Source organism: Bos indicus, chromosome 1 (assembly GCF_029378745.1).
Source record: "Bos indicus isolate NIAB-ARS_2022 breed Sahiwal x Tharparkar chromosome 1, NIAB-ARS_B.indTharparkar_mat_pri_1.0, whole genome shotgun sequence".
NCBI classification, from domain to species: domain Eukaryota; kingdom Metazoa; phylum Chordata; class Mammalia; order Artiodactyla; family Bovidae; genus Bos; species Bos indicus.
In genome coordinates this window covers 45,172,829-45,199,828 of record NC_091760.1, presented here as the reverse complement: position 1 = coordinate 45,199,828, position 27,000 = coordinate 45,172,829, and the positions used below count along the sequence as shown (strand labels likewise).

At 40.2% G+C, this 27,000-nt stretch overlaps 1 protein-coding gene across 2 annotated transcripts in view; it reads right to left on the bottom strand.

Annotated features, from left to right (window-relative positions):
* The window catches only part of CMSS1 (cms1 ribosomal small subunit homolog), a 394,532-nt gene that overhangs the window by 33,418 nt on the left and 334,114 nt on the right, over positions 1 to 27,000 (bottom strand). For both annotated transcript variants that reach the window (XM_070787095.1, XM_019969431.2), the window contains one exon: positions 6,295 to 6,383. In XM_070787095.1, the coding sequence (XP_070643196.1) occupies positions 6,295 to 6,383 (89 nt within the window). The remainder of the gene's footprint in view (positions 1 to 6,294; positions 6,384 to 27,000) is intronic.

Genomic DNA, 27,000 nt, shown 5'->3' with positions numbered 1-27,000 from the left:
CCACACACTCAAAGGCTTTGGCATAGTCAATAAAGCAAAAATAGATGTTTTTCTGGAGCTCTCTTACTTTTTTCGATGATCCAGTGGATATTGGCAATTTGATCTCTGGTTCCTCTGCCATTTCAAAACCAGCTTGAACATCTGGAAGTTCACAATTCACGTATTGCTGAAGCCTGGCTTGGAGAATTTTGAGCATTATTTTGCTAGGGTGTGAGATGAGTACAATTGTGCAGTAGTTTGAACATTCTTTGGCATTGCCTTTCTTTGGGATTGGAATGAAAACGGACCTTTTCCAGTCCTGTGGCCACTGCTGAGTTTTCCAAATTTGTTGGCATGTTGAGTGCAGCACTTTCACAGCATCATCTTGTAGAATCTGAAATAGCTCAACTGGAATTCCATCACCTCCACTAGCTTTGTTCATAGTGATGCTTCCTAAGGCCCAATTAACTCACATTCTAGGATGTCTGGCTCTAGGTGACTGATCATGCCATTGTTGTTATCTGGGTCATGAAGATCTTTTTTGTATAGTTCTTCTGTGTCTTCTTGCCACCTTTTCTTAATATCTTCTGCTTCTTTTAGGTCCACCCCTGGAGAAGGAAATGGCAACCCACACCAGTACTCTTGCCTGGAAAATTCCATGGACAGAGGAGCCTTGTAGGCTACAGTCCATGGGGTCACAAACAGTCAGACATGACTGAGCAACTTCACTCTCTCTGTTAGGTCCATATTATTTCTGTCCTTAATTGAGCCCATCTTTGCATGAAATGTTCCCTTGGTATCTCTAATTTTCTTGAAGAGATCTCTAGTCTTTCCCATTCTATTGTTTTCCTCTATTTCTTTGCATTGATCACTGAGAGAGGCTTTTTTATCTCTCTTTCTATTCTTTGGAACTCTGCATTCAAATGGGTATATCTTTCCTTTTCTCCTTTGCTTTTTGCTTCTCTTCTTTTCACAGCTATTTGTAAGCCCTCCTCAGACAGCCATTTTGCTTTTTTGCATTTCTTTTTCTTGGGGATGGTCTTGATTCCTGTCTCCTGTGCAATGTCACGAACCTCTGTCCATAGTTCATCAGGCACTCTATCAGATCTAGTCCCTTAAATCTATTTCTCACTTCTACTGTATAATCGTTAGGGATTTGATTTAGGTCATACCTAAATGGTCTAGTGGTTTTCCCTACTTTCTTTAAGTCTGAATATGGCAATAAGGAGTTCATGATCTGAGCCAGTCAGCTCCTGGTCTTGTTTTTGCTGATTGTATAGAGCTTCTCCATCTTTGGCTGCAAAGAATATAATCAAGCTGATTTTGGTGTTGACCATCTGGTGATGTCCATGTGTAGAGTCATCTCTTGTGTTGTTGGAAGAGGGTGTTTGCTATGACCAGTGCGTTCTTTTGGCAGACTTCTATTAGCCTTTGCCCTGTTTCATTCTGTACTCCAAGGCCAAGTTTGCCTGTTACTCCAGGTGTTTCTTGACTTCCTACATTTGCATTGCAGCCCCCTATAATGAAAAGGACATCTTCTTTGGGTGTTAGTTCTAAAAGGTCTTGTAGGTATTCATAGAACCATTCAACTTCAGCTTTTTCAGCACCTCTGGTTGGGGCATAGACTTGGATTACTGTGATTCTGTCGTTTTTGAGATTGCATCCAAGTACTGCATTTCAGACTTTTTTGTTGACTATGATGGCTACTCCATTTCCTCTAAGGGATTCTTGCCCACAGTAGTAGATATAATGGTCATCTGAGTTAAATTCACCCATTCCAGTCCATTTTAGTTCACGGATTCCTAAAATGTTGACATTCACTCTTGCCATCTCCTGTTTGACCACTTTCAATTTGCCTTGATTCAGGGACCTAACATTCCAGGTTCCTATGCAATATTGCTCTTTATAGCATCGGACCTTGCTTCCATCACCAGTCACATCCATACCTGGGTGTTGGTTTTGCTTTGGCTCCATCTCTTCATTCTTTCTGGAGTTATTTCTCCACTTATCTCCAGTATGATACTGGGCACCTACTGACCCGGGGAGTTTATCTTTCAGTGTCCTATCTTTTTGCCTTTTCATACTGTTCATGGGGTTCTCAAGGCAAGAATACTGAAGTGGTTTGCCAGTGGTCCAGTGGACCACATTTTGTCAGAATTCTCCACCATGACCCGTCCGTCTTGGGTGGCCCTACACGGCATGGCTCATAGTTTCATTGAGTTAGACAAGGCTGTGGTCCATGTGATCAGATTGGTTAGTTTTCTGTGATTGTGGTTTTTAGTCTGTCTGCCCTCTGATGGAGGATGAGGAAGTGAGGCCTGCCAACAGCCACCTGAATGAGTTTTGAGGAGGATTCTTCACAATGGAGCCACTAACCTTCAGCTTATAACCTGACTGACGACTGATGAGATATAGGTAACAGAGGCTGAGATAAGGAATCTTTTCTCTTTTAAGCTACTAACTTTGGAGGTAATTTGTTATGCAACAAGAAAGAGAGAGAGAATTGAGACACCATATGGAAAGGAAGAAGGTAAATCAGAGAGTAGACAGGACACAGTCCTCTTTTTTCTTCATCAAGAATAATACTGAAGTTAAAGAGCAGGAGAGATACGAAATGATCACTGTGAAAATAATTAGTAAAAATATGCTGCAGTGAGAAAGGTAAGTAAGAGGGGAAAGTGATAAGTACTCTTGCTGAAGATTCTTTTATGATCCAAGGAGATAAACAAAAAGCTAGTTCAAGAAAAAAGAAGTTCAGTGTGGTCTCTGAGGGGGAGAGGATGGGTCATGGAACCATTAAAAGGCTACTGACATCATGGAGGCATCAATGAAAAGTCACGAAATCCCTCATAAGGGATTATATTCTGGGAACCATAATTACAAAGTCACTAGGGTTGGCTCTGAAATGACTGATGTTGAGGAGGAAAGAGGGTGATGCAATCTCTAGAAGTAGGGGAGTTCATGATTTATTTTGGAAGCAGTATTTGGAAAAAAAAAAAAGAACTCTTGGCAAATCTTTATACTCACATTATTAAGGAGGCCAAGGATGATTATTCAGATGTAAAATGGTTGCTAGAGATGATGTAGTTGTAAGGGTAAAAAACTGTTATAAAGTTATAAATCTGCTGCTTCAAAAACTGGACAGATGGGAGATGTAGACTCAGGAAGAGAAATGCAGGCCCAGCTATGGCAAAGGAGGGAACACTATCCAACTGGACACATACTCTCGCCTGGTGATATTAAAGTCTAAATGCACATTACAGCTAGCAGAAGAAGGCCAGGCAGCTACTACCCAAGTTTAAAAAAAAACAAAACAAACAAAAAACCTTAAAGAACAGCAAACAACTAAGCAAATTTGAAAAAAAAATTCAAAACTTAAATATAGCAAAAAATAATTTCTTTTATTTTTCTTTTTTATCCAGGAAAAAAAATGTATAATTACTGTTAGAAAACAAATACTTGGTTATATGCGCCAAACGAATCACGCGCCTATGGCTGTGCTAGGTTACCACAGTGGACACAAACGAAATGCTGGTTCCTAAGGTGCTTACGGACTAGTTGGAGACTCAACCTTTCTGTGCATAAACAGCTCGAGAAGGACTCAAGAAAGCACAGTCAGCCTGACAAAAAGGTGGTCCTTGGGGTGGTGAGATGAGTTCCAGAGGGAGCAGAGCATCAGGAGACAGGACAGGGAGGCCAGAGAGGAGCTGGAGGGACTGTGTGGTATTAGGGCCGGAAGAGGAAAGATTCCCAGCTCTAGTATCAAGGTGGGGGACCCTTCAAGGAGGGGCTGATGACAGGACAAGGGTCAGGGAGCTCCACTGGCAGCAGAGTCAGGGAGCTGATGCCTCACAGCTGGGACATGAAGGGTTGAGATGGGAAGAGTGGGATTCCAGTCTAGCCATTCATGCTTCCTTTTCACAAATGAGTGTCAGTTCAGGGAAGGTTCTGTACCAGGGGCAGTGGAGATGCGCAGAGGTGTACAGCCTGGTGGGGAGACCAGAGAGTGAGATGGATAACACTTAAATAAGGCAGAGGGCACAAGGAGATCCCTGTGTGAATCTCTGATCAGGGCAGTAAAGCTAGGCCTGGGAGAGTGATTAGGGCACTGTGTCTACCTAGGACCTTGATTCTTTAAAGCAATTTGTTAGCAAAAGAAATCACAGCAGGGTGAAAGAGGTTAAAATGAACAGTCAAATCTTAACTTTTTGTGACTTTTTTTTTTCCCTTAGCAGAAAATACCAATGGTATGTGACCAACAAAGCATTTGATGACACAGTACATCTAATTTTTCCAAGCTGAATGAGGAAGGACATGTGGAAAGGGAACTGGAAGCAGTGTCATCCCTCAGGGGGTGCCTTGAAGGCAGTCAAATGGGTTATGGCTCCTGGTACCCCTCACTCTGAGCTTCAGGTTCTTTGTCAAATGGGATCTCCCTGCCCTCCCAGGGCAGCTGTGATGATTGTGAGTCATGACCTTACACAGCGCCTGTGCGGAGTGCTCAACCAATTGTTTTATTGTTGTTGAAACTTGGGTTGCTGAAAGATAGGTGAATGCTCATGGCAATTAAGAATGTGTTTAACTTTTTCTTCCTCAATTTTTCTCTTTTCTTCCTGTGGTTCTCTGTCATTTATCTAACTTGATCGTGGGAAAAGAAGACTCAAGGAGGAAGAAGGTAAAAAATAGGTGGATATTCAGCAAGGTGAAGGCTCTGCCAATAAAAAGACAGTAAAGATTCAGACCTGAGTGAGTTTATTAATGCAAATTTATTCTTTCACCAAAGAGCCCAGAAAAAGTGAGGTGCAATCAAAAAGAAAATCAAGGGAGAAAGTAAGGAAAAAGAAAGTCAGTGGGCTACAAAGGATACTGGGAAACAAGTTCTGCAGGGAGGCACCGATTAGAGGTGGAGGTTAAAGAAGGCATGACTATGCTGTGGTCAGTAGAGTAAGTTAAGATAAAAATCAAACCCCATCTTGGTAAGATAAATTGAAAAGCTAATGATGTTAACCTGTAGGTCTTAGAGTGGTTAAAACTGAAATTTATATAAGACGTTGGAGTTAAATATTTAATGGCTGGAGAGAAAACCAAGATGGATTATACATTAACTATGTAAATTTTTCTGCATCCCCCACCCCACAAAGAAAAAATAAAAGACCTGAAGTATATTTCACTATAATATTTATCACTTCAGTGCTTACTCTTTGCCAACCACTGTTTAAAGAGCTTAATAAGTATTAATCATTTAATCCCCACAGCAACTCTGTGAAGAAAATACAATTAACACCATTTTACCAATAGAGAGATGAGGCACAGAGAGTTTAACTTGCCCAAGGAATCACAGCTTGCAGGTCACCACAATGCAAAAACTGCTTCCTACAATTATCCTAAGCCTGGTCACAAACTTTGGGTAGAGTCACCCTCTAGCGGGGAATGAGTTTAGGGCCACCTACAATGAGAATGGGCTTCCCTGGTGGCTCAGTGGTAAAGAATCCACCTCCCAAAGCAGGAAACCCGGGTTTGATCCCTGGGTTGGGAAGATCTCCCAGAGAAGGAAATAGCAACCCACTCCAGTAGTCTTGCCCGGGAAGTCCCAAGAACAGAGGAGCCTGGTGGGCTACAGTCCAGAGGGTCGCAAAGAGTAGGATGTGATTTAGTGAATACACAACAATGAATAAGATCACAAATCATTCCTGAGAAGGAGATGGTGACTTTGGACTGACAGTAGGTAGTCCTTTAAAAATCACACATGGTTGCCAATTCGGTTGGAGGGACACATAAGGTGAAAAAGCTGAAAATGGATGTGAGTGGCCAATAAAAAGAATGAAAAGGCAATAAAAGATCGTAGTTTATCAGATTCCCACCTGTGGTAATACGAAGGTGGAGAATCCCTGATAAGAATTCACACAACAGACATGCTGCTAGATAGTCATGAGGCCCCGAGAGCCTCCTCACAGTGTGGTTTGGCCCTGTGATCGTGTATTGGTGTGGGGCTCACCTTGCCTATGTTTATGCTATTTGTCTCCTCCTAGGAACGATACCCAAAAGAATGAGGCTGGGTCTGTGGTAAAAATACATTACAAGAATCTGAGATATCATTATTCTACAATACATTTCTATTATTAAAAAAACAAAACAAAACAAAAAACCACTAGAGGGAAAATTTACCTTGCTGGTCTGTAATTAATGAAGCCTGACTCTTTCAAAGGCAGAGAAGGTAGCTTCCCTCAACCCCACCCACAACTGGCACTGGAACACAGGGAATGCTGCAGAAGGGAAGAAGAGGCTGATTTCAGAGCCAACAATTGTGACTCTCACCGCTTTGACTTTCTTTGACAGGGCAGGACCTGGAGCTGTCTCCTGCTGAGTCATTTCTGTGTCTCCTCCTCCTTCACCACCTGATGCTCCTAGGAAACATAAAGATTAAAAATTAGAAAAGCACCCCTCTCTTTCTCCCATTTCTAGCATAATCTTGGTACCATCTTTTCAGAAGGTTCTGTCCCTTGACTCATTAATTTCACCTCTAAGAAGCTGAATTTAAGAAAATGATCCAAAATGAAGATAGCGATTGAAGAACCAAGGTGGCAGTATTATTTATAAACCTGCACAAATGAAGATTATTCAGATGTCTAAAACTGAGACTGTTTAATTAAGGAACACACACTGAGTTGCATGGTTGAACTCTTCATTTTCAGATAGAAAAGTTGTTGCTTGCAGGGATAAAGTAATTTGCCCTAGGTCACACACCTGGGAACCCAGATCTATCTGAGTCCAAGGTCTTCCCCCACAAGTGATGCTGCCTGTACTGAGAACTAGCCAGCTCTCAAACGAAAGAAAACGTGACAAAAGGATTATACATCATGAGAAATTCTTATTTTAAGTTTATAAAATCTTTCAACACTGGAAAAAGTAAATTCTTGTCCTAAGAATCAGGAAAAAAAAAGTTTTTAACAATATTTCTGTTTAAAAAGCTCTCTTAAAGAAACATGGCAATCACAGGTTTTTTTTACTTCCCATGCTATGCTATGCTATGCTAAGTCACTTCAGTCGTGTCCGACTCTGTGTGACCCCATAGACGGCAGCCACCAGGTTCCCCCGTCCCCGGGTTTCTCCAGGCAAGAACACTGGAGTGGGTTGCCATTTCCTTCTCCAATGCATGAAAAGTGAAATCGAAGTCGCTCAGTCGTGTCCGACTCTTATCGACCTCATGGACTGCAGCCTACCAGGCTCCTGGGATTTTCCAGGCAAGAGTATTGGAGTGGGGTGCCATTGCCTTCTCCTTACTTCCCATAATGCTATCCTGTCTTCCAGATTTTAGTGGCTGTTCTATCTGAATACATTTTTGAATCTTTGAAAGACTTCACGCACTCCCTTTGAGTTTTTCTGTACATCTCAAAGCCCAAAATATGAGTCTTGAGTAATACTGGTCAGAATTCATATTTAGGTACAGATTAACTAGTCCAGTAGTCTTGAGACGGTTAGTTTTATGTATCAACTTGATTGGGCCATAGGGTGGTCCAGATATTTGGTCAAACATTACTCTAGATGTTTCTCTGTAGGTGTTTCTGGTTGAGATTAACACTGAATGGGTGGACTGAATAAAGCAGACGTCCCTCCCTAATGTGGAAGGCTATATCCCATCAGGTATGGCTGGAATAGAACTAAAAGTATGACCCACCCTGAGTAAGATAATTTTTTCTGCCTTTGGACTTGAAATGAAACATTTGGCTCTTCCTGGATCTGGAGCCTGCAGGCCAATGAGCTGGAACTATATCATCAGCTCTCCTGTTTCTCAAAGCCTTCTAACTAGAATTGCAACTAAACAATTGGCTCTCCAGGGTGGCCAGCTTGTCGGTCCACGCTGCTGATCTTGGGGCTTGACAGCCTCCATAACTGCATGAGCTAACTCCTTTACACACACACACACACAGACACACACACACATGACAGAGAGACAAAGAGAGAGAACAATAAATATAGATAGATATGTAGCAAAGATATCTATTTCCCTATGGCTTCTGTTTTTCAGGAGAATCTTGCTTCATAACTGTGTAGAGTGAAAAAAAGGACTCTACCCAATCAAGCAGTAGCAGGTAGAAGATTAACAGGGCTTTTTAAATGAATGATTAAGTTGGCACTAAAAGTATTTATAGAACTGCTTCTGGGAAGAAAGTAGTAGTAGTCATATTTTCCCCTATTCCTCCTGTTAAGTTACAGCGAAAACCCCTGAACATTATACATAAAACAAACAGAGGAAATCTCTGAAAGGTGGAGAGAAGTCAGACGGGCTAGGGACTTTGAGGCCCAGGGAACAACACAGTGGTGAACTCAGTAGATTTTCTTTTAGCTCATTATCTCAGACTTGGAGCTAAAGAAGCTAGTAACTTGGAAATGCTAAGTGTGAGCAGAAAAAAAAAAAGCCCCAATAAAAGTATGCTATATTTAACAAAATGACCAGGAAAAGGACAGCCTACCAAGACTGAAAACCTTTAGATAACAACTACTTGATTCCAGCCAAACACAACAGAAAAGCTGTGACCCTGCCTACCCCAGCAAAGGCTAAGTGGGGAACCAAGCCTTCCACCTTTGTCTGGCTGTAACGAGGCACCCCAACTTCTCTTCCACCTTCCCTCAGGCTGGTGGTCAGAAGTGGTCGAGTAGGGACTGAACTCCTGAAGAGATTTTCCTCCCTGAAGGGCTGTGGGAAACCCCTGTTCTCTAGCACCACCACCACCAGTGCAGTTCAGTGGAAAACATGTGAGCCTGGACTTACCCCTCCTCCCGGCAGTAATGAAGGGTACCTCTCTTTCCCACTACAGTCAGAGAAAGCCTAGTAGAGAATCAGGACTCTCCATACTGCCCAGTGGTAATGAGGCCAACACCTACACTAGTGTTTCAGCAACCACTAAAAAAGCTATACAAAGAAGTACACTCAAAAATATTAAGACAAATCAAAACAGAATTCTAAAAAGTTCAAGTAACTCACAAGAAGGCAGGAAAGATAAACAAGAAATAGCAAATAAACAGAAAAGATGAAATAAAATTACAGACTTGAATCCCAACATATCAATAATTATATAAATTTAAATGATCTAAACACACCAATTTAAAGACAGAGGCTGACAAAGTGGATTAAAAAACATGACCTAACTACATGCTGGGGCTTCCTGGATGGCTCAGTGGTAAAGAACCTGACTGTAATGTAGGAGACGTGGGTTCAGTTCCTGGGTCAGGAAGATCCCCTGGAGTAGGAAATGGCAAGCCACTCCAGTATTCTTGCCTAGAATATTCCATGGACAGAGGAGCCAGCCAGGCTATAGTCCATGGGGTTGCAAAGAGTCGGACATGACTGAGCATGCATGCACCTATATGCTATTTATATGAAACTTATTTCAAATATAACAGTATAGCTAAAGCAAAATGATGGATGAAATGTAACATGTAAATATCGATAAAAAAAGCAGGGGTTATATTAATACATTATACTCTATTGATTATATTAATATCAGCTTATATTAACATATTTATATATATCCGATATTAATATCAGACAAAGGTTGAATAAATTAGTTGTTTCTTTAGCCTGTGATGCTTTTTAGTTCCAAAAAGAAAACTGCTTTTCTGAAGTAAAAATGCTAGTTCTGTGATTTCCATTAAGAAAGTATGACAAGAACAGCATGGGGACCCAATCTAGCCAGCCTGGCTCCAGCATCTAGATTCCTCCAGGACTGCTGGCATTTGAGGAATTGAAGCCAGGACTGCCCGCTCAGTCCCAGTGGCTGACTCAGCCCATGGAGTGGAGTCCCCAAGACGGTGCCGTTTTGTCTCCAAATCCCTGAGGGTCTACATTAAAAAAAAGAAAAGGACATGACCAGATGGGATTCGTTAAACTCTTCCAGAAGTGGAGTCAAGTACACTGTTCTTTTTCAACCCCAGGCGAAAAGAGCAAAAAGCTAAAATTAAAAGTTGCACATATATTTTTCCTTCAATCCCTGTCTTTGTCCTCTTCATGAGAAGTATCAGAAATCCAATTTCTCAGCAACTTCTGTAAGCTTCTAAGTATTTGCTTGCATGGACTCCTTCAAGGCCCTAGGGAGAGTACTGGCAGTGGATCATGGATAACTTTTCTTTAAAAATTCACAAAATAAAGATATATGGGGATTAAAATAAATACAATAGACCACTGTCTATTTCCACTCAGAACTCATCTCTGTCGCTATCCTAGTGAGTGATGTTGGAGCTGGAGTGAGCATTCTGGGGATCCACTTAGAGGGAGATGATTGGACAGACTCTGAGTTTAATGAAATATTATAATATAACCTTATAATAAGGCTCATAATCATAAAGCCTATAGTTAAACTACTGCAGGCTGTCCTGGTGTATGAACGTTTTCAGGAATATTCCTACCACCCTTTGCCAACTTACCAGACATCTGACACAAAGTGTACAGGGCCAGAAGTTGTGGATTGTAACACAAACACACCTGTAGCCTCCTTCCTTGGAATGATGCAGGAAGTGGAGGAGAAAGCAGGTTTGGGATGAATGAAACCAGAAACTAGACAGTGGAAAATTCTTCTAATCATCAGAAATGTAAAACTGTAAGCAGAAAATTAGGTTCTCGTTTTGTGTGTTCAAAACGGAAAGTCTCTCTCATATAGGAATATATAAGATAAAGCATTTTACAGTTTAAAAAAACACATTTTTTTCTTATCTAATGAAAATGAATAAAATAAAACTTTTCAGAATTCTTATGTTCATAACAGTACTGTTATGATTTCTTATTTAAAACAATGTCTTTCATATCTTATTTTGTATCTGTAATTTTGTATTTTTTTTCTAAGAGGCCCCACCCTGCCAAACTGCATAAGATTCAGGCCTCACAAATCCTAGATCTGCCCTAGCTATAGACCTGCTTAACTCCCCTATGGTTCTCATATTTTCTCAGCAGAATAAATTCCTGAAACACACAACCTGGTAAGTTTCAAAAGCATGACGCTAAGCAAAAGAAGCCAGAATCAAAAGGCTATATAATGTGTGGTACTGGAAAAGGCAAAACTATAGGAATAAAAAACAGATCAATAGTTACTGGGGATGGGAAACTTCTGGGGCTGTTGGAAATGTTCTATATCTTAATTGTGGTAGTGGTTACACAACTGTCAGTCAGTTAATATGGGCTCAGTAGTGTCTGACTCTTTGTGATCCTATGGACTGTAGCCTGCCAGGCTCCTCTGTTTATGGGATTCTCCAGACAAGAATACTGGAGTGGGTTGCATTGCAAAAAACTCATGGAATCATACACAAAACTGGGTTAATTTTACTATGTAAAATTTACTACGTAAATTTTTAAAAAATTATTTAAAAAATAATTTTACTATGTAAATTATTCCTCAATAAGCCCAACTTTAAAAAATAATGATAGAAGCTAAGTTTTTTTAATGTCTGAGTCTACAAGCTTAACCCTCACACTACCCTTGCATGAGAAGATGGTGCTTATAGCTAAATGTTTAGCTAAATGATGTTTCCTTCTATTCTGTTTGCTAAGAGGTTTGTTTGTCCTTTTATTTTAAAACCATGAAGAGGTGTTAAGCTTAATGCAATGCTTTTTGTTTTTGCACTTATTGAGATGATCATATGGGCTTCGCCTATAATCTGTTAATGTGGAAAACTGTAAAAATATGTTGTCTAATATTAAATAAACCATTCTTGCTATTCCTAGGATAAATCCCAATTTGTCAAGATATATTTCTTTTTTAATAATGTTGGTTATATTTTGGCTACCATTTTATTTTAGACATTCATTTACATAATTTTCCTTCCTAGTATTGTTCTTGTCTGGTTTAAGTATTGAGGTTATATTAGCTTCCTAAAAGGGCTTCCCTGGTGGCACAGATGGTAAAAAATCTGCCTGCAAGCAGGAGACATGGATTCAATCCCTGGGTGGGGAACACCCCTGGAGAAGAGAATGGCTACCCTCTCTAGTATTCTTGCCAGGAGAATTCCATGGACAGAGGAGCCTGGTAGGTTACAGTTCATGGGGTTGCAAAAAGTCAGACATGACTGAGTGACTAACACTTTCACTTTTTTTAACTTCATAAAAGAGTTGGGAATGTCTCCTCATTTTCTGTTCTCTGAAATATTTGTATATAGTTAAGATGACCTATTTATTGATATTTGGTAAAACCTGTTAGTAAAAGAAGCAGAGTGTAGTATTCTTTTTGTGGGTATGTTTTAACAAATGCTTCAACTTCTAATGGTTATATAATTATTTAGATGTTTCATTTTTTTACTCAATTTTGGTAAATAATATTTTTCTAGGTAATTTGTTGTTTTACTTTTCAAATTTATTGGAGAGGGGTGATTATTATATGTATATATGTTTTCTTTTTTCTTTTCTCGCATTTTTAATTTGCAACCTATTTTTCTTGTTCTATCTCGGAGATGTATTTCTTAAAAAAAAACAAACAATTAGGTTCTTTATTATGCTTTCTATTGCTTCTTTGATTTCTAGTGCACTAATTAAGATTCTTTCCTTTAAGTATACTCTGTTGAGTTCTTAATTTTTGTAGTTGGATATTTAGCCCACTGTTTTCCTTCATCTGATATAAGCATTAAGGATATAAAATTTCTTGTGTGTGTGTGCTTAGTCGTTCAGTTGTGTGCAACGCTTTGCGACCCTTTGGACTGTAACCCATCAGGCTCTTCTGTCCATGAGATTTTTCAAACAAGAATACTGGAGGGGGTTGTCATATCCTTCTCCAGGGGATCTTCCTGACCCAGGGACTGAACCCTTGCCTTCTGTGTCTTCTGCATTGCTGGTGGATTCTTAACTCTTGAGCCACGGGGAAGTCCATATATTTTCTTAACACTTTATAACTTAATCTGAATACCATACATTTTAATATTATAGCATTTTCATTATTATTTAATTCTAAATATTTTTAAAGACTCTATAATGACTTTCTTTGACTGATGAGTTATTTAGAAGTGTATTGTTATATTTCCAAACCGATTTTTTTTAAAGTTACCTTTTTGTTATATTGTGGTTGGAAAAATGTCCTGCATTTTTTAATAAAAGACTTATTTAATAAGACTTTTATACCTGTGATGGATTCATTTTGATATTTGGCAAAACTAATATAATTATGTAAAGTTTAAAAAAAAAAAAAAGACTTGTTTTATTTTCTAGCACAGGGATCAGTGCACTTTTTAGGTTTTTAGGGCCACATAGAAGATAACTGTAGGAGGATTTGCAGAGCAATAAGGTCTCTGTCAGTAATTACTGGATTCTGCTATTATGCAAAATCAGCCCTAGACAGTATGTAAATGATTGGGTGTGGCTGTTTTCTGATAAACTTTATTAACAAAAATACATCTATTGGTCTATGAGTCATAGTTTGCCAGCTCCTGACCTAGTAGATAAATATTTATTTAACATATATTTATATATTTTTAAAATAGTTGACATACAATATCATGTTGATTTCAGGTAAATTACATAGTAGTTTGATATTTGCATACATTATGAAATCATCACCACATAAGTAACCATCTGCCTCTATACACAATCAATTAAAAAATTTTTTTAATAGAATATGCAGTATCTAATTGTTAGGGGCACAGTTCTATACAGGATTACGGATAGACTTAATTATGTTTTTCAAATCTGCTATATGTTTATGAATTTTTATGTTTTATCAGCTGGGCTTCCCTGGTGGCTCAATGGCAATTACTGACATGTATATTAACATCTTCCACTCTTATTTTGAAGTTCTTCATGTTTTCTAATAATTCTATCAGTTTTTAGTTACACATCTAATAGGTATATTAGATATATGCAAGTGTAGAACTGTTACAAGTTCCTGTCAGTTGAGTCTTCCTTTTATCCTTATGTAGGGACACATCTTGTTTAAAAAATCCATCTCTAATTTAGTTCAAATTCACTAATTTGGGGAGGAGTATTCTATATTTCTAGAGGCGGTCAGTTTACACACTGAAAACTCATGTTGGAGACACAGCTGTAGTTCAACAGTCTACAGTGTTTTGCTAAAATTACTCATCCCTAGGAACCAGAATGTTTTATTTGGCCAGGCGAAGCCAGGCTGGGAACTACTCTTCAAGAACCGTGCATGTTCCCAGCTCATTAAGGGACTCCTACCAGCATCACTGAGAAGGAACACAATTCCCACATCCAAAGAACAGGACCCTGTGAAAAGTGAACTCAGTGAAGGCCCAAAACAAATAACACAGGGCAGGGGAAGGGGCGCACAGAGGACGGGGGAGGGGGAAAAGGAGGAGGAGGACAGGAGGGCAGAAACAGTGAGAAATGTAGCCAATGAAAGAAGAGGGCTCTCAATTCTGACTCCAGGTACACTAACAGTCATACAGTGAAGGAAGCTCCATCCAAAATAATTACTATAGGTATGCCAAAAAGTAAGGGCTTACAATCAATGAGTCCATGCCAGAAAAGAATCTGACATCTGGAAGTGGACCTCTCATTGACTCTGGGTGTGCAGAACACCTGCTTCTCCCTTTATCTCTTGTCATTTCTCCTTCTCTATCAAAATCTTAGTCCCATCTTCTAAAATTCCACACAAGTCATGTCCTCCCCCACACCGCCACCCATGTAGAGACCTTCCAAAAATAGAAACAAGAATATCTTAGGGCTATACTCTAGCAAAGAGCTGCAACTTTCGCTGGTTAAAGAAAATGCTGAGAAAAGAACAGGATCCAGCATGCAAACGAAGAATTATGTGATCAGCAGCAGGAGGAATAGCAAACCCTAGGCCAAGTCTATTGTGCCCAATCCAGGGCACCTGGCTGTACGGAAGCGCTACTCTGAGAGGCCTGGGCAGGTTCAATCTTTCGCCTCCTGGCCTTTTCTGACCGCAGAGTCCCCACCTTGGATACAGGGACACTGGACCACTCAAAGTCTTCTGCACCCTAGTGGTGGTTCAGTAGACTTTACATTAGCATGGCATATGTCTCTCTGATTTTGTTTCATTTTTCTTAGGTACCGTATGTTTCTTTTTCAGTTGCATATGCAGCAAGAAACTGAGCATGATTCACCTTTTCCAATTCTCAGGCTCTTTAAGATGTTCTCTTCCTTTCTCCAAAAGATTTGAGAAAACAAATGCTTCTGAATGTAAGCCCCCTGTGAGTTAGTTCTTCTCATCAGAAGCTTTCCTTGCATTCTCAACTGGAATGGGGAATGGGGTGGGGAATCCCTTTTCCCATTAAATTTTGCTGTTTCCAGTGGCAACTGCTACAGCCAATAATGTTCCAATAAAGTTCCTATTTTCATAGCTGAAGATGTCCCTAGCAACAGTTCCAGACTTTGTTTATAAAATATGTTTCCAGTTTCCACAGAAAACTTTAAAGTTAGATGGTACAACTCTAAACTGTTGTCATTTTAAAACTCTGAAAGAAGGTAAAGTACTAAGACCAATAACACCACCTCAAAAATACATGACCAAAGAAAAATACTTCACCTTCTAAGGGGATCTTAAACACTACACAATTTGCTGCCAGTTACTTTTAACTATACATTGCAAGCTGTAATGTATAGAACTATGTAATCATTATATTGTGGACTGGGAACTAATATAATGTTACAGGTCAGGGAAAAGTGAAAGTGTTAGTTGTTCAGTTGTGTCTGACTCTTTATGACCCCATGGACTGTAGCTCTCCAGGCAAGAGAGAATTTTTTTCCTAATGATGAGAACTCTTCCGATTTACTCTCTTGACGACTTTCATATATAACATACAGAAGTGTTAAATAGTCATGTCGTACATTTCATGCCTAATACTTGTTTATTGTAACTGAAAGTTCGTATCTTTTGACCACTTTCATCCAGTTCTCTTTCCCACCACCCGCTCCTTCAGATGACCACAAAGCTGATCTCTTTTTCTATGTATTTGTTTTTTTTTTTTCTAATTTTATTTTATTTTTAAACTTTACATAATTGTATTAGTTTTGCCAAATATCAAAATGAATCCGCCACAGGTATACATGTGTTCCCCATCCCGAACCCTCCTCCCTCCTCCCTTCTCCCTCCCCATACCATCCTTCTGGGCCGTCCCAGTGCACCAGCCCCAAGCATCCAGCATCGTGCATCGAACCTGGACTGGCAACTCGTTTCCTACATGATATTTTACATGTTTCAAGGCCATTCTCCCAAATCTTCCCACCCTCTCCCTCTCCCACAGAGTCCATAAGACTGTTCTATACATCAGTGTCTCTTTTGCTGTCTCGTACACCGGGTTATTGTTACCATCTTTCTAAATTCCATATATATGCGTTAGTCTACTGTATTTATGTTTTTCCTTCTGGCTTACTTCACTCTGTATAATAGGCTCCAGTTTCATCCACCTCATTAGAACTGATTCAAATGTATTCTTTTTAATGGCTGAGTAATACTCAACATCACTCATTATCAGAGAAATGCAAATCAAAACCACTATGAGGTACCATTTCACACCAGTCAGAATGGCTGCGATCCAAAAGTCTACAAATAATAAATGCTGGAGAGGGTGTGGAGAAAAGGGAACCCTCTTACACTGTTGGTGGGAATGCAAACTAGTACAGCCACTATGGAGAACAGTGTGGAGATTCCTTAAAAAACTGGAAATAGAACTGCCTTATGAGCCAGCAATCCCACTGCTGGGCATACACACTGAGGAAACCAGAAGGGAAAGAGACACGTGTACCCCAATGTTCATCGCAGCACTGTTTATAATAGCCAAGACATGGAAGCAACCTAGATGTCCATCAGCAGATGAATGGATAAGAAAGCTGTGGTACATATACACAATGGAGTATGTATTTGTTTTTGAAGTATAATTGGGCTTCCCTGGTGGCTCAGATGGTAAAGAGTCTGCCTGCAGTGCAGGAGACCAGGGTTCAATCCCTGGGTCAGGAAGATGCCCCGGAGAAGGGAATGGCTACCTACTCCAGTATTCTTGCCTGGATTTGGATCTAATTGGTTTTTACTCAGTTTGCTCTTAACCATCACGCAATATGGGCTTCCCAGGTGGTGCTAGTGTAAAGAATCTGCTTGTCAGTGCAGGAGACACAGGGATGAGGGTTCGATCCCTGAGTTGGAAAGATCCCCTTGAGGAGGGCATGGCAACCCACTCCAGTATTCTCGCCTGGAGAATCCCATGGACAGAGGAGCCTGGTGTGTCGCAGTCGATAGGGTGTCAAAGGGTCGGATGTGACTGAAGCGACAGCACGAGCATGCATTATGCAATACCCCTGCCCCTCTAACTTAGAAAGAAAACTAGGTGTCTCTCAGGTGGTACTAGTCATTAAGCTGGATACTGGAATCACAGGGCTTTGTATGCAGAGCCCAGTTTAACAATAACATGTTCTTATATTTGAATAACACTCATCTAACTGGAGAAGGAAATGGCAACCCACTCCAGTATTCTTGCCTAGAGAATCCTGTGGACAGAGGTGCCTGGACACCTCTGTTGTACACGACTGAAGTGACTTAGCATGTATGCATGCATTGGAGGAGAAAATGGCAACCCACTCCAGTATTCTTGCCTGGAGAATCCCAGGGACAGAGGAGCCTGGTGGGCTGCCGTCTATGGGGTCGCACAGAGGTGGACATGACTGAAGCTACTTAGCAGCAGCAGCAGCATCTAACTGAGGCAGAAGCTGCTGCTTCTGGTGACTAGCTCCTCTCCTCCAAAATAAACATACCCAGAATCTGTTAGCAACTCTCCCCCACCACCCCTGCTTCCATCCTATATTTTGGCTTGGGAGAAAATATATCCTGACTTAACAAGGGTATTCCTCGTTTATGCTTGTCATTCCCACATCCCATCTGATTTAGTATCTGTCTTATTGCAGGGATCCTTTAATGTATTAATATGCATTACTACTCTCCAAGTGTGAGAAGAGAAATGAGGTCATCCTTGGGTTTACTTAACCCCTGAACTCTACTCTTTGCAGCACAACTGTTAACAGCTCCCAGAATAGCACTCTGTGCACACCTTTTGGGAAGTTCCAGCATAGATGAGTGAAAAGGGAAGTTCTAGAAGTCTCAGCTTCTAGTTCCAACTTTTGTGATCTTGGGCTAATCATTTATTTTATGCCACAGTCTTCCCATTTATGCAATGATGAAGTCATACTGCTATGATTTATGATTCTCTTCTGGCTCAGGCCAATTTCTATTAAGAACACTGTATGCCCTGGACAAGTCAAAATTTCCAGAGTGAGGTGAAATGTTGAAGTACAGAGGTATAGGGTAACATTAAAAAAAATATAGGTGAACGTGGCCTGTTACATGATTATGTGAGTTACGTCATGTCCCCTGAACAGAAATTTCATAAGGAGAAGGCCTATGAGGCTGCAGTTAGACCTGCTATCCACTCACCCTTGTGAAAAAGTATGAGCCCAAGAGGAGAAATGTTCAAGGGAAAAGCACACTGTTTCTGTTACGATTGCCCTAAGCCTTCACAGAGACTTCCACTACCTATTAGATGACTTCACGTAGGCTGTTAATGTGCATCCTGTGAATTGTTAAAGGTGGGCATAATGTTCACATGCCCTGCCTGCTCCAGGATCCTTAACCTTCTTGTCCAGCTTTCTCAATGGAAAACCCAGATCTTAACTGCCTTTTTGTATACCTCAGGAAAAGGTACTTTATTGCTTTAAAGGTACTTTAAAGTTTCCTGCAGGTAAACTGGGCTTAAGGATGTTAGTGAAAATTGCTCAGTCGTGTCCAACTCGTTGCAACCTTGTGGACTATACAGTCCATGGAATTCTCCAGGCAAGAATACTGGACTGGGTAGCCTTTTCCTTCTCCAGGGGATCTTCCCAACTCAGGGATCGAACCCAGGTCTCCCACATTGCAGGTGGATTCTTTATCAGCTGAGCCACAGGGAAAGCTACTTATCAACTAATTACCAACTACATGGGAAATATACAGAGAGGGGTTTGTGTTGGGAATGATCTTCCAGAACTGTAACTCTGAGGTCTTCCATAATAGTGTGGGATAAAGCTCAGATGTAACAGTCAAATGCGGTAAATAAATAAGAGATTAAAATAAGACTTGATTTGCCAATCCTATGCTATAATTTTGATGGGGTCATCATTAAAAAAATTTTTTAACCTTTTTCCTTGATATAAAGTCATACATACTAATCACAGAGAGTTCAGAAAATACAGAAAAGTAAAAATCTGGTACTACCATAAAAAGATAGTCCCACTATAATAAGATATATTCTTATAATTGTGATACAATAACTTCTACTTTTTGTTCTGTCTCTGTGTATATGGGTATGTGTACAAGGGTGCTAAGTCACTTCAGTCGGGTCTGATTCTCTGTGACCTCATGAACTGTAGCCTGACAGACTCCTCAGTCCATGGGGATTCTCCAGGCAAGAATTCTGGGAGTGGGTTGCCATGCCCTTCTCCAGGATATCTTCCTGGCCCAGGGACTGAACCTGCGTTTCTTACGTCTCCTGCATTGCTAGGTGGGTTCTTTACCACTAGTGCCACCTAGGAAGCCCATATATACATATGTTATACATATGTGTGTGTGTGTGTGTGTGTACATACATATACATATGAGTATGTGTTAGTCACTCAGTCATGTCCAGCTCTTTGTGACCCCAAGGACTATAGCCACCCTCCAGGATCCTCTGTCCATGGGATTTTCCAGGCAAGACTACTGGATTGGGTTGCCTTTCCCTTCTCCAATATATGAGTGCTGCTGCTGCTAAGTCGCTTCAGTCATGTCCGACTTTGTGCGACCCCATAGAAGGCAGCCCACCAGGCTCCCCCGTCCCTGGGATTCTCCAGGCAAGAACACTGGAGTGGGTTGCCATTTCCTTCTCCAATGCATGAAAGTGAAAAGTGAGAGTGAAATCGCTCAGTCTTGTCCGATTCTTAGAGACCCCATGGACTATAGCCTACCAGGCTCCTCCATCCATGGGATTTTCCAGGCAAGAGTATATGTATGTATATATATATATATATATGGGGCTTCCCTGGCGGCTCAGATGGTAAAGAATCTGCCTGTAATGCTGGAGACCTGGGTTTGATTCGATTGGGAAGATCCCTTGGAGAAGGGAATGGCTACCCACTCCAGTATTTTTTCTGGCTGGCCGACTACAGTCCATGGGGAAGCGATTTAACACAAACAAATACATACACATATATATCTGGAACTACATGTTGTATACAAATACTTTATCTTTTAATATTATATCTTGAGAAATTTGTATGCAGGTCAGGAAGCAACAGTTAGAACTGGACATGGAACAACAGACTGGTTCCAAATAGGAAAAGGAGTTCGTCAAGGCTGTATATTGTCACCCTGTTTATTTAACTTCTATGCAGAGTACATCATGAGAAACGCTGGACTGCAAGAAACACAAGCTGGAATCAAGATTGCCGGGAGAAATATCAATAACCTCAGATATGCAGATGACACCACCCTTATGGCAGAAAGAGAAGAGGAGCTCAAAAGCCTCTTGATGAAAGTGAAAGTGGAGAGTGAAAAAGTTGGCTTAAAGCTCAACATTCGGAAAATGAAGATCATGGCATCTGGTCCCACCACCTCATGGGAAATAGATGGGGAAACAGTGGAAACGGTGTCAGACTTTATTTTTCTGGGCTCCAAAATCACTGCAGATGGTGACTGCAGCCATGAAATTAAAAGACGCTTACTCCTTGGAAGGAAAGTTATGACCAACCTAGATAGCATATTAAAAAGCAGAGACATTACTTTGCCAACAAAGGTTCATCTAGTCAAGGCTATGGTTTTTCCTGTGGTCATGTATGGATGTGAGGGTTGGACTGTGAAGAAGGCTGAGAGCTGAAGAATTGATGCTTTTGAACTGTGGTGTTGGAGAAGCCTCTTGAGAGTCCCTTGGACTGCAAGGAGATCCAACCAGTCCATTCTGAAGGAGATCAGTCCTGGGATTTCTTTGAAAGGAATGATGCTAAAGCTGAAACTCCAGTACTTTGGCCACCTCCTGCGAAGAGTTGACTCATTGGAAAAGACCATGATGCTGGGAGGGATTGCGGGCAGGAGGAGAAGGGGACGACAGAGGATGAGATGGCTGGATGGCACCAGACTCGATGGACGTGAGTCTCAGTGAACTCCGGGAGTTGGTGATGGACAGGGAGGCCTGGCGTGCTGTGATTCACGGGGTCGCAAAGAGTCTGACACGACTGAGCGACTGATCTGATCTGATCTGATTATATCATGAGCATTTTTCCATGTTAATAGTATTGAAAAATATTTTTAATGGCTATATGACAAACTATTGCTTACTTACAGTATATTTAATTTGTTCTTCTATCATTAGATTATTTCTAAAAGTTGCTTTTGTAAATTTATTGTAATAGACATTTTTATAACTTTTATCCATTTTTGATTAGAGCAGAATTCTAGAAGAGAAATCACACTGTGAGAAAGTATGCATGTTTCTTAAGGGTTTTAACAACTTCTAAACTGTTTTTCAGATGATTTGGGGTCAATTTTAAAGTCATCAACATGTATAAGAAAACACCTTTTGCATCACACTACAGCAAATACTCAACTGCTAAGATCTTTTAGACTGCTAAGAGGTACAAATGATACAGTATTTTAATTTGCATTCATTTGATATGACTGAGAGTATTTTGTTCTTTTTATTAGCTATGTGTATATCTTATAGGAATAGAATGGTCTTCATCTCTATTCATTTGTCAAGAAGGGTTTTAATGTTTTCTTTGTATAAATCTTAGTATTTGAAATACAAAATACAAATTTTTGGAAGATTTGTATAAATCTTTCAATGTTAAGGTTAACTTGTTTTCTCTCTTAATTTTTAAAATTATTTTGACCTAGAGATGCTATAAATTGTAATGAGATCAAATATGTCACCTTTCTTCATTGCAATTATGCTTTGCAAAGTTCACCCTAAAGTAGATACTTTTATTTAGTTAAAAAAAAACTTTGTGATCCTTTTTTAAACATTTAACTTAAATCCTTTATAGTAGATTTTGTTGTACAGTATTAAGTAAAGCTCTAACTTTATTATCTTTTCACATATTTAATCAGTTGTCCTAACCTCTTACTGAAGGATTCTTTTTTCTCTCATTATCTTATTCTAGTATTTTCATTTCATTCATAATCAAAACACAAATCATACACATTCTTGGGTCTGGTTCTGTTGATCTGCATGTGAATCTTCTATAGGTACCACACCATCATGTTATTTTAAAAGATATATTGAACTTTTAAAAAGTTTTCTAAGTGGCTAAAACATTGGGGTGTAGGGAGTAACAAAACAGGGAGCACCAGAGTCAGGCCAAAATCTCTGGTAGAGGTAGAAAGCGCCATGGACGATGGAGGTCAGTAAGAATGTAGAGACAGAAGTTGAGCTGCTTCTCTCCAGAATCTCACATGACACCTCTGTCACTCAATAGCTATTGTGGCTTTGGGTAAGTTAATTCACCTTTCTATGCCGTGATTTCCTTATATGAAAAATGAGGTGGTTAAGAGGTTAAATGAGTTAGTGTAAAACTCTTAGGACAATGTATCAGATCAGATCAGATCAGATCAGTCACTCAGTTGTGTCTGACTCTTTGCGACCCCATGAATCACAGCATGCCAGGCCTCTCTGTCCATCACCAACTCCCAGAGTTCACTCAGACTATGTACAGCTCACGGCAAACATTATTGTCAGTTAGTTATTTGAAGCTATCTTCTACTTCCATCGGGCTTTCCTAGAGGCTCAGATGGTAAAGAATCCGCCTGCAACATGAAAGACCCAGGTTCAAGCCCTGGGTTGGGAGGATCTCCCGGAGAATGGCAAAGCACTCCAGTATTTTTGCCTGGAGAATTCCATGGACAGAGGAGACTGAGGGGTTATAGTATATGGGGTTGCGAAGAGCCAGACATGACTGAGCGACTAATACACTTTCTGCTTCCATCATGCCACTGACATTACTCTTGCTAAGGACATCAATGATTCCTTAATTGTCAAATGAACATGGGACAGGGATTAAAAATACAGGCTCTCTAGAATCAGGCTGCCCAGATTAAAACAATACCTCTGCATTTTAAAGCTGTGTGACTCTGGCAAAGTTACTTGCTCATTCTGTGCCTTAATTTCTTCATCCATAAAATGGGAATATTACTAGAGCCAACCTTACAGGGGTATTACATGGAGTCCGGACACAATAAATGTAAATTGCTTGGTGCACAGTCCTGACATAATAAATGTAAATTTCTTGGTGTATAGTCCACCACACAAGTAAAATCTCAAGAAATGGTCATTATAACCATCATCTTACCTGACTGCCTTGGGGAATTTGGCACTGATGTTGACCCTCAGCTTTTTGATAAATCACTTTTCTCCTTTGTGTTCTGGCACACTATGGTTTGGTTCTCAATCCACTACTTGCACTGTCTTCTTTCATCTATCCTGTAAAGTGCTGGCATTCTCCGAGGTGTCCTCCACTTACCCTATTCTTTGGTGACCATACACTTTCTCCGTGTTCCTTCTTATAAGCCAGGAGTTGGAAAAATTTTCATTAGAGGATCAGATAGTTAATATTTTAGGCTTGTGGACTCTACAATCTGTCACAACTACACACTGCATCATGAAAACATTCACTGAAAACATGTAAATGAATGGGCATGACTTTGTTACAACAAAACTTTGTACACGGAAACAGGCAGTCAGAAAATGGACCAGAGTTTTTCAACTCTTCCTCTAAGTAGTTGTTACAGCTCAGGTATCCCTTACTTAGACTACTCATCACACAGTATCTGACCTTCCTTCTGGACTGCGGGCTACCCAAGAGCCCAGTGCCCTTCATCCTTGCATGCTCTGAATGTAGCATAGAATCTGGCTGCTATAGTAAATCACCATCTGCTGAAAACACTGAATGAGATGAGCATATAATATCAGTCTTAACAGTTAAAACTTTGTTGTGGTGTAAGGAAGAAGGTACTTCTTCCATTTGAACCCTTCAGTAGCTACCAAAACAAACTACAGAGAAGACCTCATGGCCTGTATAACACACTGAAATGCCTACTAGAATTAATCTTTCTTTCCCAAATGTGAAAGGGAAACTCAGGTCCAGGAAATTCGCAATTTCAAGGACCAAGTAATATTGCAGACATCAAAACAGAGCTGTCCAGCATGATCTATAAAACAGGACACACTTTATAGGAATTGAGAAACAGCTGTTTCCCCATTTCTGCCTTAAAAGGAATAGGCAACAGGGCTCAGGGGTATATGGTAAGCATATGGAAAAAATTTATTTGCTTAAAGAAATGTGACATGGAGCTGGCAAAGGGCTCAGTTTGTAAGAGATAATGTTGTGGTGGGTAAAATTAAGAGTATTAGAAGGATATATACAGAGTCATTTCAGCATTGTGATTAATGAAAAAGGAAACACCAATAAACACTGGAAGGGAAAAAAAGAAAAGTAAAGCTTAAGCTGAAAAGAACTGAATATACTCCAGGGAAGACAACTGGCTGGAGGAACCAAGTATCGCTTGCAATAATAATAACTTTAGTAAAATAAATTTTAGATAAAGGTGACACTGGTTTAGTGGAAAATAAGGAAACCAAAACTTGAGTCACAAGTAATAGGGTGAATACTGAGCTTCTCTAAATATAGTGCAGAGAATACTTATAGACCTAAGAATACCTGGAAAATATATTAAAGACTCTGGGAAGAATTTTAGACTTCTGAAATACCCTCAGAATAGGTAATAGACAAAGAAGCATGTTTAACTGTTTCCTTTTAATTTCCATGTTTAAACTTAACCAGTAGTAATATTTTCAGTATAATCAAACATTTGTTGGACTCCTTTTAGGGGTGATTACTCATTTGTGTGATCCAACATATTCTCTCAAGTGGCCAATTACCAGGCAGCACTCTTTAGAATTTCATAAAATTATAAAATTATTATTGCTGTGAAAAAAGGACCTAAAGATTTTCTTAAAAAGAACAGAGTTAATGTTGATTTTCTTTAGCTTTCTACTTACTCTTGCCTCTTAAGAATTATGAGAGTATTCATTATGTGGCTGTGAAAGCTGTTCAGTCATATTCAACTCTTGCAACCCCATGGACTGTATACTCCACGGAATTCTCCAGGCCAGAATACTTCTCCAGGAGATCTTCTCCAGAATACTTCTCCAGGGGCTTCCCAACCCAGGGATTGAACCCAGGTCTCCCACATTGCAGGTGAATTCTTTACCAGCTGAGCCACAAGGGAAGCCCAAGACTACTGGAATGGGTAGTCTATCCCTTCTCCAGCAGATTTTCTTGACCCAGGAATTGAACTGGGGTCTCCTGACTGCAGGCAGATTCTTTACCAACTGAGCTATGAAGCTCTCATATGTGGCTACACGGACATTAATTCATTCATCCTTCAAGTAATTAATGCTTATGTACCAGGTACTGTGCTAAGCATAGATGAGGCAAGGGGAATAAAGTAGGATCCTTACTCTGTAAAGCTGATAGTACAGTGAGAACAACAGACGTGTATAAGCAATTAAAATGCAGTGTGCTTAGGGACTTGGGGTGGGAGGAGGGTAGGACTATAAAGGGAGCACCAGGGAGTTTTCTAAGGTGACAGGACTGTTTGCATACTGATTGTGGTGATGGTCATACACATCTGTAAGCATGTTAAAATTCACAGACCTGTATGTCAGAAGAAAAAAAAGATAATCTTACTGTACAACAATTTAAAAAATAAGATGAAAAAACGTGATACATGTTCAACAATAGGAGAAGAGATGAATAAACTCTGGTATATTTGTATGATGGAACACTAATGAGCAATAAAAGGAATGGACTATTGATAAACACAAGAAGGGAGGTGAATCTCGAAAGCATGTAGTGAAAGCTGAGGGAAAGAAACAAGATACAATGAAACACAGCCTGCTTGAGTTCATTTATACAAACTCCTAGAGTAGGCGACATTAATATGGGATGGCAGAAATCAGATCGGGTTTGGCTTTGGTTAGGGAGGGTGAGGGTGGGGCAGGTATTGACTGGGAAGGGAGCTCAGGGAACTTCAGGTGTGACTGAAATGCTCTGGGTCAAAATTGACTAAAGATTTGAGAACCTTAATACATATAAATTACATACCTCAATAAAAAACATGCATTTAGCTCTCTTGACTTCTCTTTCACAACACAGAATTTATAATTGTGTTTAAAGTTGTAAAAATAGAACATTAACAACCTGTCTACCATATGAAATCATTTTCTTTTAAAGATAAATTAGAGTTCCTTTTGATTTCTTAATGAAATAAATATAATAACCAATAGTAAATCTCACGACAAACATAATTAAAATGCAGAGTATGTAGCAGTAGGGGGGGCAGGGAGGTCAGAGCCCTGCATTCTGCTGGGTTGAGGATGTGTTACCAGGGAAGACCTTCAGAAAGAAGTGAATCTCATTGGGATGCTGAAGAAAGAGTAGGAAATGCTCAATGCAAAGACCAGGAAAAGAATGGCCTTCCAGGATGACATGTGCAAAGTCACAGATATGAGGGTTGGGATATGTCCTTCTGGGTGAGGTGCACTCAGGGGACATGAAGGTGTAAAGGAGGGCTGGGCCCGGACCATAAAGACCACCCCCTTCCCTCCCCAACCCTCAAGCACACCAGTGCTAAGCACTTTACGTGGACAGTTTAATTTAATCACAACCATCTCCAGTTTTCAGAACCGGGGTTTGGCAAGGTGCAGGACCCTACGCAGGGTTCTTGCCCATTAAGCTTCCCACACAGATAGCCCAGCTCCAGCTTTCACTCTCATCCTCAGCCATATGCTGCTTCCTATTCACCACGCTGAGAAGTCTGGCCTTGATTATGACACTGATGGGACCTAATGGAAGCCTTTACTTGTCCAGAATCTGCTTTACAGAGATAACAGGCCTCTGACAAGGATGGATCATTTGAAATGTGGTTCTCGGTCTTCCTCCACCGCCCCCGCCCCACCTCAATTCCCTTGAGAACTATTTTTAATATCATTAGTAATGATGGTTAAGCA